The sequence below is a fragment of the Danio rerio genome, chromosome 22, assembly GCF_049306965.1.
Source record: "Danio rerio strain Tuebingen ecotype United States chromosome 22, GRCz12tu, whole genome shotgun sequence".
NCBI lineage: Eukaryota > Metazoa > Chordata > Actinopteri > Cypriniformes > Danionidae > Danio > Danio rerio.
Genome location: NC_133197.1, coordinates 4,587,981 through 4,607,061, shown reverse-complemented (window position 1 = coordinate 4,607,061; position 19,081 = coordinate 4,587,981). Strand labels below are relative to the sequence as shown.

Genomic DNA, 19,081 nt, shown 5'->3' with positions numbered 1-19,081 from the left:
TCCTAAAATTGCATTATAGTTCCTAAAAATTTGGCTTGATGACCATGTAAAAATGTGGATCCCATGGCCAAACCAATTAAGGACCCCTGTCCTAAACTGCTTATGGATTGCTTATTGCTTATTGACACAAAATGTTGTTTTTACTATGAAGGCATGACTGCACTGACTGATTGTATGCCTGTTTTAGACAAACTATACATTTCGAGAATGAAGCACGGCTGAAAAACAGGTGTTTAATGCATCGCTCGTCACTTCAGAAGGAGACGTGAATTAATTTAGCTAAACTGCGACATGGTCATCTTGCGGAAATATTTACAACGATCCATCAAGTAATGTTTTCCCCTCTCTCTCTCTCTCTCTGTTGGTAAACTGCTGTCAACAAATATTTTCCTCCATATCCCATAATGCACAGCGCATCGGCCTACGGCAACTGAATTAGTCCAAAAGCCGCAGTACTTTTTTGCGGTTGGACCTGTATTAGTACAGATCATATTCTCACCACAAACGAATCGCTCCATGGTTTGTTTGAAAGCGTACCGAGTCCACCTCTTCAAGCAGGTCTCGCTACGCTTTTGGTGCGCACTCGAGTATGATTGCTGCATTCTCACCTGGCCAAACGAACCGCACCAAAAGGGAAAACGAACTCCAGTGCGATTCAAGCGAACTAAATAAGGCAGGTGTGAAAGCACCCAAAAACTAGCGTTTTCATTCTGCTTTGTTTGTATGCAAATAAATGGAAGTCTTTGGGGTTAAAAGTGCAGTGTGACCTCCGATTTACTCATGTAAACTGGTTTTACATTGCTTGTGCAAGCTGTACGGTTTGGTTATCTGTAAAATGAAATGTTAATCATTTATGAATCATCGATGGGTTGGTTTATGGTAAACCATTTACCTCGGGAATGTTATCATATTTAAGCATTTAATACCCTCTTTTACATCAGTAGTCTTTGAAATGCAGTTGTTTTTCAATATTATTATGATCATTTGATGCAAGGCTGCACGATACTGGGAAAATATGCTGGTAATGTGTTTTTCCTTCAAGATGGCTAACTTGCTAAAAGCTGCTTTTATTAGCAATACAAAATCACTTATGTAATGATCATGCTAAAATTAAATACAATTAAATAATAAAAAAAAACTGTCAAGGTACAAACATTTGGACTTTAAAATGACCACGAATAACAAAGCATCTGAGGAAATTCAGATTCTTATTAGCTGTCGTCATTTTCCTCTCTCGTCTCCTATAATTGTTTATTTTCAGCTCTGTTTTTACCTAACAGCACCTACTGGAGAGGCGGAATAAAGATAGTAACGATTGTTCTGATTGGTCAGGTTTGGATTAATTATAACGCACATAAAATTTACTTCATGAATGGTGAATATTCTATCGCCATAACGTTTTTTCCCCCAGATATATTGTGCTGCCCTATTGGTGCCATGGCATAAGCATAATCCAGATTTACACATTAATATAAAACCTTCAGGTAAATAAATGGTGCTTATAACTAGAGCTGGCAAAACTCCTCTTACTATAAAACACATTTTACTGGACTGTCCTACTTTTACTGATTCCAGAAACCTTTTTATGAAATGAACTCTTTTAAGGACATTTTTAACAAAGTGAAACAAGAAAAGATTTTAGAATTTTTATCATGCATTAACACAAATCTCAATTAATTTGTTTTATTTTGTTTGTTGATTTTTTTAAATTGTATATTTGTTGTTAAAAGATTCCTGCCATGAAAATAGCCTTGGTTGCTGACATGGCATCAAATACAAAGTACATTACATTACATTATAACTAGAGCTGCGCAATATATCATTTCATCTGCAAGAGTCACATCGTAAATATGTAAAGTTGAGTCTTGATTCTAGTTGACCAGGAGCTACAGGATTGTATTTGATTACTGAATAGGAAATTTGTAGGATTTATGCCAAAAAAAAAAAAAAAGTTTAGTCTTGTTTTTAGTCCAAATATCTACATTTCAAAGCAAAACAAGATTATTTTGATTGTCACACTGGCAGATAATTTAGCTTGTTTTAAGAAAAAACTCTTAGTTTTGCTTTATTGTTTTGTTTTTATCTTTACAAGAAATTATTTTACGCAAATAAAATTTATAAAAAAAAGTTATAAGTATTATTTGACTAGAATGAGAATCATTGCAATTATTCAATTGTTTTGTACCTGAAAACTGTTAAACTCCCCCAAAAAACGTCAAATAGAGCTGTTCACACGTCTTGTGAAACTATATGCATATCGCAATGTTAATCACAGAAAAATAAAATTGCAATATTAGATTTGTCCAATATCATGCAGCCCTATTTGTAACTCAAAGTACATTTGAGTTTTCACCGTTCAATGGCCGCCCTGTATCATGCCACCATCTTTTTGTAATGGTAACATGACTCTAAACGAGGTTGCAAAAAAGCAGAGAAACAGAAAAGCGCCGCAGGAGACGAATGTGGAAAAAAAACAACCCGACTCTGAAACCAACACCTTTTTCCTGCTCGTATAAAGGTTTTGGCTCGGAGCCATTGTCTGAACTGTAAAATAAAAAGGCGGGAAACTCACTCTCTGGTGCTCTTGTTTCCAGGTTTGCCGCCATGTGGATTCAGGTGCGCACTATGGATGGTAAGGAGACCCATCGGGTCGACTCCCTGTCCAAGCTCACCAAGGTGGACGAGCTGCGTGTGAAGATCGCCGAACTCTTCAACGTCGAACCCGAGCGGCAGAGACTCTTTTACAGGGGCAAACAGGTGACATGTGGTGTATTTGAGAGCTGTTGCGTAAAGCTAGCCGAACAAACCTTTAGATACACAGAATGGTTTAGAGTTGACTTAACCCAATCAGGTTTGGTGGTTTCACAACACTTGCTATGTTAACTCTGAGTTTAATCCAGAGTTAGGGATTTTAACTGGACTGAATACAGCTGAAAGCGAGACTCGTGTTGCAAACTTTCAGTTTCTGTGTGATTCATTTCTCATAAGTGGGATTCATTTCTCTGTTGAAGATTGACAGTTATAAGAGCTTTAACATTTTCGCTAATCAGAATACTTTTGAACAAAAATACATTGTAAAAATTAATGTCTATATTTTCAGTTTACTTTGCCATTAAATAGACATAGAAGCTGGTATGGCATTAAACCCAAGCAAACAAGCAACTTTGCTAATGTAATAACAGCTTGAGGCAACTTAAAGCAAATGTTATAGCAGTCCAAATCAACTGATTTAACCCTTAAAGACCTAGAGGTATTTTGTGGGCACCTAATGGGCCTATATTATTTATTTATTATTATTATTATTGTTATTATTTTATTTTTTATTGTTTTATTGTTATTTGTTGTTCTTCCTCAAGTGTCATATATTATTTTAAATAGGAGAACCTGAAGCTTCAATCTGTATCATTTAAAGGTCCCGTCTAAAATATTTTTTGGTTCAAAAACATATGAACAGACAGAAAATATTTCAGAATTTTAAGAAAAACAGTTTTTTAAAAAGTGGCATTTTCTAGTTATTACAAACAAAACCTTGTGAATTTTTTTGAAGTTTTTTTTCTTTAGAAATACATGCTATGATGTTTTATACTTCTAAAATAAATTTTGTCTACATCCGCCATTCCCTGAGCAAGTTCTAGCAATTTATTTCAGTGTTATTCCAAGGCGTTTTTCACTGGGGAAAGAACTAGTGCATTTATTTACTGACAATATATTTGCCCAAAAGTTCTGGAAAGGAACTAAACGGAAAGATTGTTACAAAATAACAGAACACTGAAGCAAGTTTGACTTTTCATAAATGATACATTTTCTGTTGCCATAAACAACACCACTTACAATGAACAAATAAAAAATAAGAAAATAAGTTATAATGCGTCAAAGTCCTAATAAACATGGTGCAAATCCTCAGTAAAACCTTAGATATAAATATTTACAATACTATTAATAGTTACATAACTAAACTAGATTCAATGCGGACCATCCTTTGGTTTGAAGTGCCAGCATATGGTGTTGACCCTGCTGTCTCTTAACTTTTGCGTTGCAGACAAACAGCCGCATCGTCATTTCCATCCTTTGAAAACAGCAAGATCAGCACTTCCTCTTTGCTGTCACTGTTTTGTCATGTTTTTGTGCTGTTGTGCATGCAAAAATACTTCGTATGAGAATTATTTCATGCAAAACTCTCTTCTTTATGCAAATCTTTGAATGGTACGGATCGGATCAGCGGATCAAAAGTTATTAAACATTTAAGAACAATACTTATTTTTAGCCGCGGGCAGCTGTTTCGGTCTTTCAGGGATAAAGGAACGTTACTCATAATCTACTGTCTTCTGTTAAGCATAAAGTAAGATATACTGAAGAAGATGCTGAAAAAAACAATAGCCATTTAGTTCCAAAGTATTTTTTATAATCCTCCTGTGGATCCCAATGATGAAATGAGGAAATTATTTAGCTCTGAACCTCTCGAGTTTGAGTAAATGAGGATATTTCTATTTTGTGTGGACTATATCTGTAATGGTGTTGGTTCACGAATATGAATTGACGATTCAAAACTGTATTGAATATGTAATTGGCTTCATTATGTTTATCTTATTGAAGTATAATAATTTGATCAATTTTAAGTAAGACAAAAGATAAGGATGCTTAAGTTTATGCAAAATAGAATTGCGATGTTTATTTTGTTGGCGCACAGTTAATCTGTAGGTGAACAATTAATCTGTACAAATCTGTTTAATCTGTTAGTCCACTAAAAAAAAAAAAGTTTTAGTAATCTTTAATCAAAGTCTGACCATTTCCTTCTGTGTTTTTTAAGTGGGCGGTTCTTCTATGATGTCATTTTGACGTTTCAATTGAAATATTCTTAACTATTCCCTTTCCATTAGGGTGCTTTGAGGAAATGATGTACAAAAAAGTTTGTTACAAAGACGTCAACGTACTGAAATATGTCCTAGCAACTTGTGGATCACAGACTTTGGCTGCGTCCAAAATCGCATACTTCCATACTATATAGTATGCTAAAATCAGTATGCGAGCCGAGTAGTATGTCTGAATTCTTACAATTCGAAAAGCAGTATGTGAGATGTACACGCGTGACCTACTACCGGTGAGATTTTGAAGTGCGCATCTGATGTACACTACACTATCCCATAATACACGGTGAGAGAATTACATATGAAGCATGTCTGAGTTTCATTCATACTGTATAGAACGTACTTTTCTAACGGTCGAGTAGTACATTTCAACTCAAATGCAGAACCTACTAAGTTGTAGGCGATTTTGAACGCAGTCTTTGAGAACTTCTAATAAATGCATCACTGCTCACACATGATTGGTCCTGTTTGGGTTTCCAAATGCTCCAGTGTCCGCGCATCTGTGATTGGCTATGCAGGTCACCAGTTCACCAAGTGCAATCACAGGCTGCATCTGAAATCGCCAACTACTCGAGTTTGTACTACATTAGAATTTACTTCACGATCCTTAGAGAATCCCGTTGCATTTTTAGTAGTCAACATTCAAACCACTTTTGACAATACTAACGTACCTAAATAAAAACACAAACCAGCTTTGAGCAACAGCCCTCTGTTTTACATGGAAAGTGACGCGTCATTTGGTCTCTGAGTGGAGTTTTGATGGTGTTTTTGTCTGTTTGATAGATGGAGGATGGTCACACCATATTTGACTATAACGTGGGTCTAAACGACATCGTTCAGCTGTTGGTTCGGCAGGCGGTTGCAGCCACGGTGCTACCAAAAGACAAAGAGGCAGAGCTGTCGGACTCTGACTCCGGCTGCGGATCGGCTCAGAGCGAGTCTGATAAAGGATCCACACATGGTGAGAGCGACGTACAGAGCGCCGGAGCCTCCGGACAGACAGACACAGCAGACCTCATCGACCCCGGCTTCGGCTTTTACAAGGTGAGAGGAAAAACATCGACTCGTGTGTTTATTTCCGTTTTTAATTGTGCATATTTTGTTTTTGAGTAACAGTACATTTGCTCTATTGCCTCAATCTCAAAGCTCTTAAAACTGGGTTTTAATTTGGCCACAACTTTCTTTTTCTTAGCAAATGGACTGCTTTTTATTTTTATTTTTTGGGTGGAAAATCTTATTTTGGCACATATTTTAGTAAAATGCTTTGAAAATGTTCAAACTCAATACACTGGGCAAATTGACTACCCTCTCATTATGTTGGGGGCTGTTTTTGCCCCATTGACCTTCATCATAACCACTTGCAAAGCCATGACGCCATTATAAGTATCCTTGTTTGTTGGTGGTTTTCCCTGTTGGAAAGAAGTAACGTGTCATTTTTACTGTTGATCATCAGTTGCAGTGCAAAAAAAAGCTTAGTTTCTGGCTTTTAAATGGAACTATATGGAGTATTTTGTATATTTGTGTGTCTGTGTGAGACCTTTGTGCACTTGATGTGTCAGAGAAAATCAAAATAAGAAGCTCAGCTCTCAGAACATACATAATAAATGTACATATGCACACACACACATTGTAATCCAGAAGCCAGGAACTGTTTTTTTGCACAGGCTAATCTTAAGGGTTAATGCTGCCAACTGATGATGAGCAACAGTATCTCATCTCAACAGAAAAAAACAATCAATCAATCAAGAATGCATGAGTATGCATGAGCATAGTGTCAAGTTTTTGCAACCACCAAATTGTGGTTATAATGGTAGTGAATGGGGCAAAAACAGCCCCCAACATAACGAAAGGGTAGTACATTTGAGCAATACACAAGGGTTAAATTCAAATAAAAAATTTAATTGACTATTTGGATACGCTTTGAATGGTCAGTTGACCAGTTACGTGAACAGTTTGCTTTATTTACTTGTAAATTGTTGCTTAATGTGAGCTTATATTGTTTGCTTGTATACATTGCTTGTATATTTTGTATTTGTGTGTAAATTGTTGTGGATAAATCTGTTCGTTTTCATTACTTGACACACCATAAACCTATTGCTGACTTTTCCTTTCTATTAAAAGGTCAAATCATGTTTTTTGAATGATCTTTCTCAGATAAATGAGTTTGTGGATGCTCGAGACCTGAATATGGGTGCCTGGTTCGAGGCTCAGATCGTCAAAGTGACGAAAACTCCAGCTGAAGATGGAGGAGCTGAGGAGATCGTTTACCACGTCAAATATGAAGAGTAAGTCCTTCAGCTCAGTCAATTGCTGTGGGGGAAATGTTGGATAATTGTTTCTGTGGGTGCTTTCACACCTGTGAATCGATTCAGTTGTTCCGAAACAGAGGCCCCGTTTACACTAGTGCGTATTAGTTTTAAAACGGCGTTTTAGAATAAAAACGATCCACGTCCACACTCGCGTTTTACCCAGCGTTTCTGAACTGCTCTCCGTCCACACCAAAACGCTGAAAACGCACATCACGTGACCACACACACACACTTTGGCAATCGCTGGAGCCCATCTACCCAGATGAGAGCTCTGCTAGTCGGACTTCTCATCAAGCATCTCCCGCTGGATCTAACCTCACTATATTTATTAAACGTGATATTTCATTCATCTTGTTGTCTTTATCTAACGACATATTCCCTGACTTTGGTCATTGGAATCTATTACTTGTTCTCAGGTAACGTGTTTTGGCTGAGCGCAAAGATAAGTTAATGATTAATGTAAGCACGTACATACTGTATATTGACTGATCGCTTGCCTTTATTTCCTATAATGTATAAACTTATTGTATGTTATACTTTTATAATGGCCATTATCGATTATTAAAACTGATATTCAGCAAAAGAGAGGGTGTGTTTCGTATTTTCACTGAAATTGAAAGGAGGCAGTTGTTATCGGCTCCGTTTTGTTATAATATGCACACAGTGAAGATGACGCTCAGGCAGCACGGCGCCTCAACATTTCTGCTGTCTGTTTAGTTGTTAATATTAAAATAAAAATAGGCAGTTCCTTATATCAAGTTTACATTTTATTGTTGAGAAAGTGAAACAACGTAGCCAGGGTGATGTGAATGAAGTTATAAAGTACACTGTTCCCTGTGAAGATTGACGCGTGTCCTCGGTATGTTTTCCATATCAAACTGAGAAGAAGAGATGCAGCCTTGATCAAACTTGCGAAGTCTGAACTTACACGGAGAAGATTCAGGACTGAACTGTGTGTTAGGCTACTTAATATTGAGGAAAAGCCCCAATCAGAGAGGCGAATGTCTGCAGCCCCGCCTCCGTTTTCAGATGTCTCCGTCTTTCCCCATCCACACTGAGACGGAGCAGCAGCGTTTTAGAATGAAAACGGCCTCTCCAGCGTTTTCGAAACGCTCCGTTTTCGGCACTCGAGAACTCCGGCGTAGTGTGGACGGATGGCGTAACCGTAGCAAAACTTATGCGTTTTTAAACTAAAACGCATTAGTGTAAACGGGGCCAGAGATTACAACTGTTACATTGTTGCTCTTTGCTCTTGGAGCGGTTCGCTTTCACACTGCAAAATTTCTAAACGGACCAAAAGAGCTAAAACAAGTCACGTGTGAGTAAACTCTCCTCACATTGGTCAGAGTGTCAGGGTTTATTTTGCAGCGTCCCGCTAAGCTGTCAGGAGAGGTGGTGGTTTGGTGTTGATAGACAGGGTGCGCATGACGTCTCTGAGGAGAGATGCAGTGGGGAGGGGTGAGAAGGGTGCGTGACGATGCCTATTTGAGGACCGCGAGGGAGACGCGAGATTACCGGGAGATCATCACTCGTTTGCGGGCATCCGGAGACTCGCGAAACTTCCCTTCATACTCATAATTCTCTCTTCATATAGCCGTAAGCCTATTACATATCCATAAAACACTGTGATATAACCGCGCTCGGATCTGATCGCTTTCTCACTGCAATCGAACCGCTCCAGGGTTCGTTTCAATCGAGCCGAGACCACCTCATTCAAGCGATCTCGGAGCGATTACTTTGGCGCGGAACAGAGCGCGATTGCCCTGTTCACATATGCCAAATGAACCGTGCTAACTGGGCAAACGAGACACGTTCCGAAACAAAAGTGTATGTGTGAAAGCACCCTGAAAGTATATACCAGGGGTTCTGGGTCCTGATGGTCCAGTGTCCTCCAGGTTTTAGCTCCAATTTAGGACTAGCTAATCAAGCTCTTACTTGGCCAGGCGTGTCAAACTCCTGGAGGGCCGCAGCTCTGCACAGTTTAGTTCTAAAACTGCTCCAGCACATTTTTAATTTTATTTTACATGTGAATTAGCATGCAGTTTTATCTGTTTAGGTCTGTTTAGATTGTAATCATTACCACTGTTTGCAAATGAAACCGAAATAAATGTCCTACCCATACTCATTCTCTGTATGAGAAAGCCTATTAGAATGAGTTTATAATTAGTTAAGATTGCAAAAGATAAAAAAACAAAACAAAAAACCCTTAAGATCGTTTCTAAATGAGTCCGGTCTTTCTCTTTTTCTAAATGAATCAATCAAGGGAATGAGTTTCTTAGATGCAAGGCAAAAGTGTACGTATATTGTAAATAAAAAAAAAAAGCTAGATTTTATATCTGTAGTATTGCTAAAATTAATGAATGAAGTCTTCTTTGAAAGTCCACACTTTCTCCCGTAAAGCATTGTGTACAGTATTGTTCCAATAATATAATTGACATAAGGGGTTTTCTGAACTAATTATTCAAGGTAATCTCTTTCTGAATTAATCATTCGAGAGGGGATTGCTGAATCATTATCAAGGGAGTCCAAAAGGGAGTCCATGTGCTTTCATTCTGAATGAATCTGCGGTTTTGAGTTAATTTAATTAAGGATTGTGTTTTCACTACATTAGTTTTTGTCTAGGCCTAAAACTTTCTAGATACCAGTACAGAAATGCAGTCTGCAGAAATACTGTCTTATTATTATTATTATTATTATTATTATTATAAATATTATTGGGGCCAAAAATGTAGTTTATTTAAAAAAAAAAAAAAAAAAAACTCTTAGTATCTCGGTTTGTCACAATACTGGAATTTGGTGCCTATCGATACCGAAAATTTGAAGATGTCTATAGCTGCGTCCCAAATGGCACACTATACACAATGCACTCATGCACTATGTACTTATGCACTTACACACTCAACAGGATAGTATATGTATATAGTGTCGTCCCAAATGGCACACTAATGTTTTTTTACTAAGTGGAAATTCAAACCGTTTCCCTGATGACGTTTGACGGTTGCCAAATCAGTGAAATAAACAACCGAATTATCAAATAATACCTGCTTTCACCATCCAAAATAAATAAAGTTATTCAACATGTGCGTCCGATAGCTCCACCCCTTCCGCTACGTAAGCAAACCTGCGGTCGTTGAGTGTGTGAAGTGTCCATCATTACACACTTCATTTTAGCGGCTGAATGAGTGCATCATCCGGGAAATTAAAGTGCACTTAATGTTTTTAGAGTTTTCAGTGTGAACACACTACTTACACTATTTATACTACAAAATGGCGTAGAATAGTGCATAAGTATGCGATTTGGGACGCAGCTACTGACTGAAACACTCCAGTGATTATGAAGGTAGATCAACTGGTTTGTCTATACGCTGACATATGAGCGATCCACTGATGAATCATGGCTTTAAAACGCTCCAGTGTTCCTTTACCTGTGTTTACACTTAAGTAAACAGCAGTGAGTTTGGTGAACTGATGACCTTCACGACCAAACGCGGTCATTTCTGTTGAGCATGTGAACACTGGCCAATCAGCTGTGTTTAAGAACACTGTCAACAGTGCTTAAATGTTAGCAGGAACTGGACGTTATTAAGTTTTCAGTATCGAATTCCAGTATCATGACAACCCTATTAGTGTCACTCCAGGGCTCGAAATTGCGACCATTTTGGTCGCATATGCGCCCGAAAATTAATCTATGCGACCTCATAATATATTTGGGCGCATTAGTGCGACTGCTGATAATGGTTGTAGTGCGACCTGTTTTGATTTTTTTGTAAAAACGTGCTGAATCGCTCTTCCCTGCCGCTATATTGGTTCATATTAGGCTAGCTGTCAATCACTCAAGGTATTCCGCTGTCAGATTACAGGGAAGGAGCTTTTATGACCACGGTAAATGCAAACGGCAGAAGAGTAAAAACTTAAAGCACACAGGTTTGCAAACCCCACCTAAAGTTGAGGTGCAGATAAGAGCGATCATGACACGTCACGTGGTGAATAATGATCCACCAGCTGAGATCAATCGAGTACGCGCTTCATGGAGAAGGCGCCCGAATCTCCTATGTTGCATTCATTGCGTGTTCAGCGCAAATGTCCGCTAAAAGTCAAATCTAATACTGTACATATAATTGCCAAAGAAGCTCGCCTTTACTAAATTTACACTGAAACTGCGTCTCACAAACAGCGGTATTCCGCCGGTGGTCATCGCAAGAATCTTGCGCTCCCTGCTCATAAATTGGGTCGGCTGACTCGCCAGCTTTTCCACTAACACAGAAACATGAAGATCAGCTCAGACTGAACATTTAAATTGACACAAACTGAAACCAAAACTTTTAAAGAGTGATAGAAGTGAGACTTTACTTTCTTTCTTTTGTCTATTCTTTTTTGAGGTGTATATTATTTTTATTTTTTATTTATTTACTGATGACTGCTTTGCAGCTTTCATCATTGAATTGAATGATTTATTATAATCTTTTGTTTGTTTTGTAGCAGAAATATTATTTATTAAATTGACATGCATATAAAAACAGCAGTACAAAATAAATATTTCTTACTGCAATGCTTCATTTTTGTTTGATGCAAACTATACAATTATTTTTCATAAAGTAACAGACTTTTTATAGCAGATAACTTACATTCAAACACATTCAAGGCAGTATCATAATAAGAAATGTAATTCATTTTTACTATTATTGTCATTTTCATCATCATTAATATTCTATAATTATTAGACATTCATTTTGGAATTATTGCACACAAATATCAATGTCTTCGCAGCATTAGTTAGATAGTTTTTTCTGGTTTTTGTCAGTCCTATTGATGTTGTTTTAAAATACAATAAATCCCTTAAAAAGCAATTTGCAGCGGTGCTCAATCATTTTTGGTGGATGCTCCTAAATTTATTTTGGTGCTCCTAAATATTTGAAGTTGGGAGCACCGGTGCTACCAAGTAAAAAAGTTAATTTCGAGCCCTGCACTCCTGTTTAGGAGGTTGAATTGATGGAAGAAACACTGAAAGGTGAATCGGCATGTGTGATCTACGAAATATGGTTTCTTTTTTTTACCCTCCAAAGTTACCCCCCCACCCCAATTTCCTCTTGAATGCCTGTTTTCATTTCCGTTTTCATCTATTCTTGCAAATGCTGATCGCGTGTGTTTTGTGCAGTTACCCAGAGAACGGTGTGGTGCAGCTGCGTGGGAAAGACGTCCGTCCGCGGGCGCGAACCGTGTACCAGTGGCACCAGCTGGAGCCGGGAATGATTGTGATGGTGAACTACAACCCTGACGACCCCAAAGAGCGCGGATACTGGTACGACGCCGAGATCCAGAGGAAGAGGGAGACGCGCACACAGCGGGAGGTGTTCGGCAAGATCCTGCTCGGGTAGGCTAATGCATTAGCATTCAACACCACAAAGGATAAGTGCGGTAACTGCTAGTGTCCTGCTAGTGTTTATCATTTGCTATATATTGATTGGAGACTCTTTCCCGAAAATAATAATTAAACATTCACTCAATGACATTAATACTAGCATTAGCATATTAGGCGACACTCTAATGCAATTTGGAAAACAGCCACTAGATGGTGCTGCGGCTAAAACCCTAATAGAACAACAGCATAAGTCTGTAAAATAAGCTATTAAAAGTGCTGATGATTGTGATCGTAAGCGCGGTATTGTCGTCTTTCAGGTTGTATCCTGGCTTTAATGCGCTTTTTAAATAAATAAATAAAAAACAAAGCAGCTGCTTGCCATCGCGACAGCAATAAGATCCAATGGACGGCTGATCGCTTTCACTCCAAAATGGCGGAATCCGGGGCTGCTGCTGTTGTAATGGAACGTTCTATTGAGTGTCGCCTCTTGGTCGTTCTAAGCTCTTTGGTTTGACTGTGTAAACGCAACTAGCATTAGCATGATTGCTTTTGCCAGTGTAAACATGACTAGCACTATTAAGGATGAGCGATTTATTTGATCGTTTGCGATATACGGATTGAAAATTCTTCTTGAAAATAACAACCTACAATGGATCCATACAATGAACGACAGCAGTGTGTCTGAGCCGGTTTATGAACATTTATTGACGTTCACTTGAAATGCTCTTAATGCTAGCATTAGCATGTTTATTATAGGCTTGAAAGTGAAAATGCAACTAACACTAAAACGCATGCTTGTTTTAGACCTTAGCATTAGCATGGTTGCTTTAGGCCTGACAGTAGAAAATGCGACAACTGGACGGATCCGTGTTACGTTCTTGCTTTAAACTGGATTGTAAATGTGACTAGCTCTATTCGGGATGGGCAATATAAACGTTTTTATTTGCGTTCACTCAATGCGACTAATACTAGCATGTAGAATGTTCGTTTAAGGCTCGACTGTGAAAACACGACTGACACAAACTCATTCTGTATACATTGTACTCATTCTGACATGCATTACACTAGCATTAGCACTCTACCTTTGGATAGGACTAGCACAACTAGGAATTGGCAAATGTTTTATTTATATTTTATCGTTCGCAATATTCAGATTGAAAATTCTTCCTGAAAATAACCGTAATTCCTAAAATGGATCTATACAATGAGATAAAACTGTTTATTTGTTTGTCTTTTAGGGATGCTGGTGATTCCCTGAACGACTGTCGCATCATGTTTGTGACTGAAATCTACAAGATCGAGGAGCCGGGAAGTGCCGAGGGTCCAGGAGCCTCTTCTGACAGCCCTCTCAAGAGTCAGTCTTTGCTAATATATCAAATTTGTGTTAATTATAATAATATTAGCGTGATTACTGGAATAAAAATGGAAATACGGGACAAACATTAGCCTTTTGCTTTGAATGAGACTAGCACATCATGTACCGTTTTCAATTTACTGATGGGAAGTCTTCGCTAACATATCAAATCCGTATTAATCATAATGCTACCGATTTTAGCTTTTAAACGTTTGTGTACAAAAAAGGTGATATTTATTATAACATTTATTTAGCACACATGCATGTTTCTATTGAGTTGTTTTATTTATTTTTTTATAAAGTTTCACCTCAAAATAACAATGTTTTATAACTCTTCGATCCTAATTGTGGTGTTTTGGTGACTAGCTTTTTTTTTAAAGATTTATTTTTGGCCTTTTTGCCTTTATTAGATGGGACAGTATTGAGACAGGAAGTGAAGTGGGAGAGAAAAAGAGGGGGTAGGGTAGGGAAATGTCGCCGAGCCGGGATTTGAACTCGTGACGCCCTGACGTGCTATTGCACCATATGACAGCGCGCTAACCACTAGGCTATTGCGCCGACTTGACTGTAGCTTTAAATTCAAATGAGATTGTGCTCTTTCTCAAAAGAGGGCGGAGCTATAAATGCCTGTGTGTCAGCATAATCTTTTCTAAAAGTTAAAATTATAATGTTGTTCTGCTGTATATTTTGATTTATGAACATGCATCACCTTAACTCACGGCACATGTCTTCTGTGCACCCCAGGGTCGAACGGTCCGGAGTGTAAGGTGTGCAAAGACGACCCGAAGAAGAACTGCCGCGTCTGCAACTGTCACGTGTGCGGCATAAAGCAGGACCCCGACAAACAGCTGCTGTGTGACGAGTGCGACATGGCCTTTCACACCTACTGCCTGAACCCGCCGCTCACCACCATACCTGACGACGAAGACTGGTAAACCATAGCGACATGTTGGCTAACGTTGTGGATTGAGGAAAACAAACCAAAACCTATTTAAGTTGTAACTATGACTATCGTTAGCATGTTTGTTTTGGGCCTGACCATGTTAATGTTTTGCTTTGCGGAAGACGAACCAAAATCCATTTGAGAGTATAAAATGTGACTAGCATTAGCTTGTTTGCTTTAGGCCTAACCGTGTAAATGTGACTAGCTTTAGCGTGTTCACATGTTTTGCTCACTTTGCGGAAAACAAACCAAAACCCATTTGAGAGTATAAAATATGTAAATGTGACTAGCTTCATGTTTGTTTTAGCCCTGACTCTTTAAATGTGACAAGCGTTAGCATGTTCGTTTTATTTTTGAGTCGGAAAACGTTACTGATATGCACTAGCGTGTTCGTTTTAGGCCTGACCGTGGAAATGTTGACTAGCACTAGCATATTTGCGTTGTTTTTGACAGTGGAAATATGCATGTTCGTTTTAGGCTAGACAATGTAAACGCGACTAGCGTTAGCATGATTTCTTTTAGACCTGACTATGGAGATGTGACTACACTAGCATTAGCATGCCTACTTTAGACCTGAATGTAGAAACATGACTGACATTCTTTACCATTAGCATGTTTGCTTTGGTCCTGACTGTGTAATGCAACTAGCTTTAGCATGTTTGCTTTAGGCCTGACCATGTAGGTGCAACTAGCTTTAGCATGTTCGCTTTATGATTAGCATTAGCATGTTCGCTTTTAGGTCTGACTGTAAATGTTTTGCTCATTTTGCGGAAGATAAACCAAAGTACTTTTGAATATAGCGTGTAAATGCAACTAGCTTTTAGCATAATCGTTTTATGCCTGAGAATGTAAATGCGACTAGCATTAGCATGTTCGTTTTAGGCCTGACTGTGCAAATGGTTTGCTTGCTTTGCAGAAGACAATCCAAAACGTATTTGAGAGTATAAATTGAGTGGATATGAGCAGCATGTTTGCTTTGGTGCTGACTGTCTAAATATAGCTAGCATTAGTGTGTCCAGTTTAGACCTGACTGTGTGAATGCAACTAGCTTTAGCATGTTTGCTTTATTTCTAACAATGTATATGTGACTGACACGCACTAGCATTAACAAGATCTTTTGAGACCTGACAGTGTCAACGTATAACCTTATAGCGTGTAAGTTTATGCACATCTTTTTTAATAGAATAAAAAGGTAATCTTACTTCTATTTATTCGCTAGGAAAAGATGCGCATAAACTATGATGGAAACTCTTTTACCAAACAAATTTGTGTTTGCGCATTAAAAAGGTCATGTGATTTTTGTTATCAGAGATCATGCGGTGATAAAAGTGTGTGTGTCAATGGACAAACCAGCAGGCTGAGCTCACTGTAGAACATCTGAAATGTTGTTTTGGTCATTTGGCCATCTCAGTATTAGTGTTGTTAATTACCTCCAGAACTGTCAGGAAGTCTGGAGGTAATATCATGCATATTTATGAAGCAGCAATGGAGTGCACTGGTTGGCGGTCTGGAAAGACTTAGAAGTTTTTCTTCTGAATTAATGCTGAAAACTCTATTGTTACGTGTTTAAGTTAAGATTTTAAAAGGATGAAATGTAACAATCAGCAAGTCTCTATTGATGCTGGATGAAAAATTAAAAGAACTGGTTAAGTGAAACAAAAAGTAAAGCTGCGTCCCAAATCGCATACTTATGCACTATTCTACGCCATTTTGTGGTATAAATAGTGTAAGTAGTGTGTTCACACTGAAAACTCTAAAAACATTAGGTGCACTTTAATTACCCGGATGATGCACTCATTCAGCCGGTAAAATGAAGTGTGGAATGATGGACACTTCACACACTCAACGACCGCAGGTTTGCTCACGTAGCGGAAGGGGCGGAGCTATCGGACGCACATGTTGAATAACTTTATTTATTTATTTTAGATGGTGAAAGCAAAATTCTCCTACGAGAGTGATTATAGCGCCTCCCGATGGAGAATGCGGCAATACTCACGGCAGGTATTATTTGATAATTCGGTTGTTTATTTCACTGATTTGGCAACAGTCAAACGTCATCAGGGAAACGGTTTGAATTTCCGCTTAGGAAAAAAACATTAGTGTGCCATTTGGGACGACACTACATACACATACTATCCTGTTGAGTGTGTAAGTGCATAAGTACATAGTGCATAGTGTATAGTGTGCCATTTGGGACGCAGCTTAAGTATTTATTTAACCTGATGTCAAACAATGAATATAGGAAAATATAAGTAATGTTATTGCAATTTTAAATAACAGATTTAAACGAAGTGTTGCCAAGACAAAGAAATAATTATAACAAAACTATCTAACTAAGCCCCAAACCAATTAACCAACCAAAGAAAAGTGCAGAACCAAAACCGTAACCTTCAGCACGTCGCTCAACTAAACCAGCTCCTGATTGGTGCGCCAATTGCGTCATGGTGGTGATTGACAGCTTTTTCGACCAATGGTCGTACACCTAGAACAGAACAAGTTACACAGCGGAAGAGGAAGAGAACGCAAAACAGAAAACAAGCAGCAAAACATATGTGAAATGTAGCAATGTCACGCTGGAGTTTACAGAAGGGTCTAATCGCCGTGACGAAATTTATTTACAAATCGGAAGAACAAATTTGCTCAACCACTTTTCACTTTGTGAAATATGTGTCCTAATAGTGTTTATAGCTGCATGGTACACGCACATGACTATAAACATCTTAAACATGTTTTGTGACCCTTCAAAGTTGTTTAAATCTGGTGTTTGTTCCTGCAGGTATTGTCCCGATTGTCGTAATGACACCAGTGAGGTAGTTCTGGCTGGAGAGAAGCTAAAGGAGAGCAAGAAGAAAGCCAAGATGGCCTCTGCCAGCTCGTCCAGCCAAAGAGACTGGGGGAAGGTGAGTTTTGCACACACACTGGTGTCAAATAGCCTGTATCCACTGCGAGGTACAGTACGGTAAGGGTCATTTTTGTCAGGCTTGCATTTCGTTTTTGGGGGGCGTGGTGTATGTGGTGTCAAACTAAAGCTGTATGGGTCGCTTGCATATCATATGAGAAACACGTCTCACAAAACAGATGCTTTATACACAGAAACACTCATGTATAAATGTTCATTACTAACCTTTCTATGAACATGGATTATAACTGCAGATCAATGACGGTGTGAAAGCCTACTGTAATGTCTGCAATTATATAAAATAAATAATTAAATGCAACATGTATGAACGCATACAGACCCTTACAGTCTCCGATGTGTTACCACTTACAGAAGAACTACACACAGCAGACATTTCCTTATTTGGCTTGTAAAACGACACCCAACATATAGCCCACAGTCAGAGCAAACATCTCATGTGTGTCTTTAATGTCCACCAGCACAGGTAACCTGCGAGTATTTCTGTCATTCCGAGTTCATATTAGTCCACAAGGTGATGATAATAGTTAAACATAGCAATTTGTTCATGTTTTAGGTTGCTGAAAGCATCATTTGCTGCTTTGATTTTTACGGCTTGTCCTTTGTTTTTTCGTGCTTCACTCTCGCATTTGTCTGTTTATGAGAGGATCCGATATCAGTGTGCTTCAATGATCACGCGCATTTTATCATGAGCTCAAGAAGTTCGTTATTTCAAATATAGACTCACTGCGAGCTCTCAAAAAAACGTGAAACCGCTCATAAAGCAACAACAGGACATGGCAGATTTTGTTCTTCTTGGCTTTGTGGCTGTTCAAGATGACGACAAGGTTTGTTTGAGCGTGGGTCGGCCATGCCTTGATATTATATGTGTATATTATTACGGTGTGATGTCTCGGCTGTGTTTTGATGTATCTCTGTAAACCAATAGCATTTAGCTGTATGTCTAGCTCCACCTTATGGTACCCTTTAAAGCCCGTGCACACAGACGTTTTTTTTTTTTTTTTTTTTTGCATTTTCCGTTGACGTTTAAAGCCTCGTGACTAAAGGGCGTCAATGTGATCGTGCACACCAACGAGCAAAACGACAGTTGCAAAAGGGTTATTTTAAAAAAAATGGCTCGTGCTCGTCTTTTTAATTTGACGCGCGGCGTCTAAACCTTCTCCACCAATCAGATTGGCACTTTTGTTCACGTGCACAGAGCTGCTGAAGTAATGGTAAACGGCACTTGGAGGCGCTCAAGCACAAAACTGTCAATGCAAGCGCACATTGAAGATGCCCAGAGGCGATATGAACATGGAGCTGCTTATTGCTCTTGTGAACAATGAATTCTTCAT

General features: G+C 38.6%; 1 protein-coding gene across 1 annotated transcript in view; it reads left to right on the top strand.

Annotated features, from left to right (window-relative positions):
- uhrf1 (ubiquitin-like with PHD and ring finger domains 1) overlaps positions 1-19,081 on the top strand; it is a 35,655-nt gene that overhangs the window by 4,098 nt on the left and 12,476 nt on the right. Inside the window, 7 exon segments of the mRNA NM_213077.1 lie at positions 2,595-2,757; positions 5,649-5,909; positions 7,020-7,150; positions 12,330-12,545; positions 13,772-13,887; positions 14,632-14,818; positions 17,607-17,730. Coding sequence (NP_998242.1) covers positions 2,605-2,757; positions 5,649-5,909; positions 7,020-7,150; positions 12,330-12,545; positions 13,772-13,887; positions 14,632-14,818; positions 17,607-17,730 — 1,188 coding nt within the window. The 5' untranslated portion in view covers positions 2,595-2,604.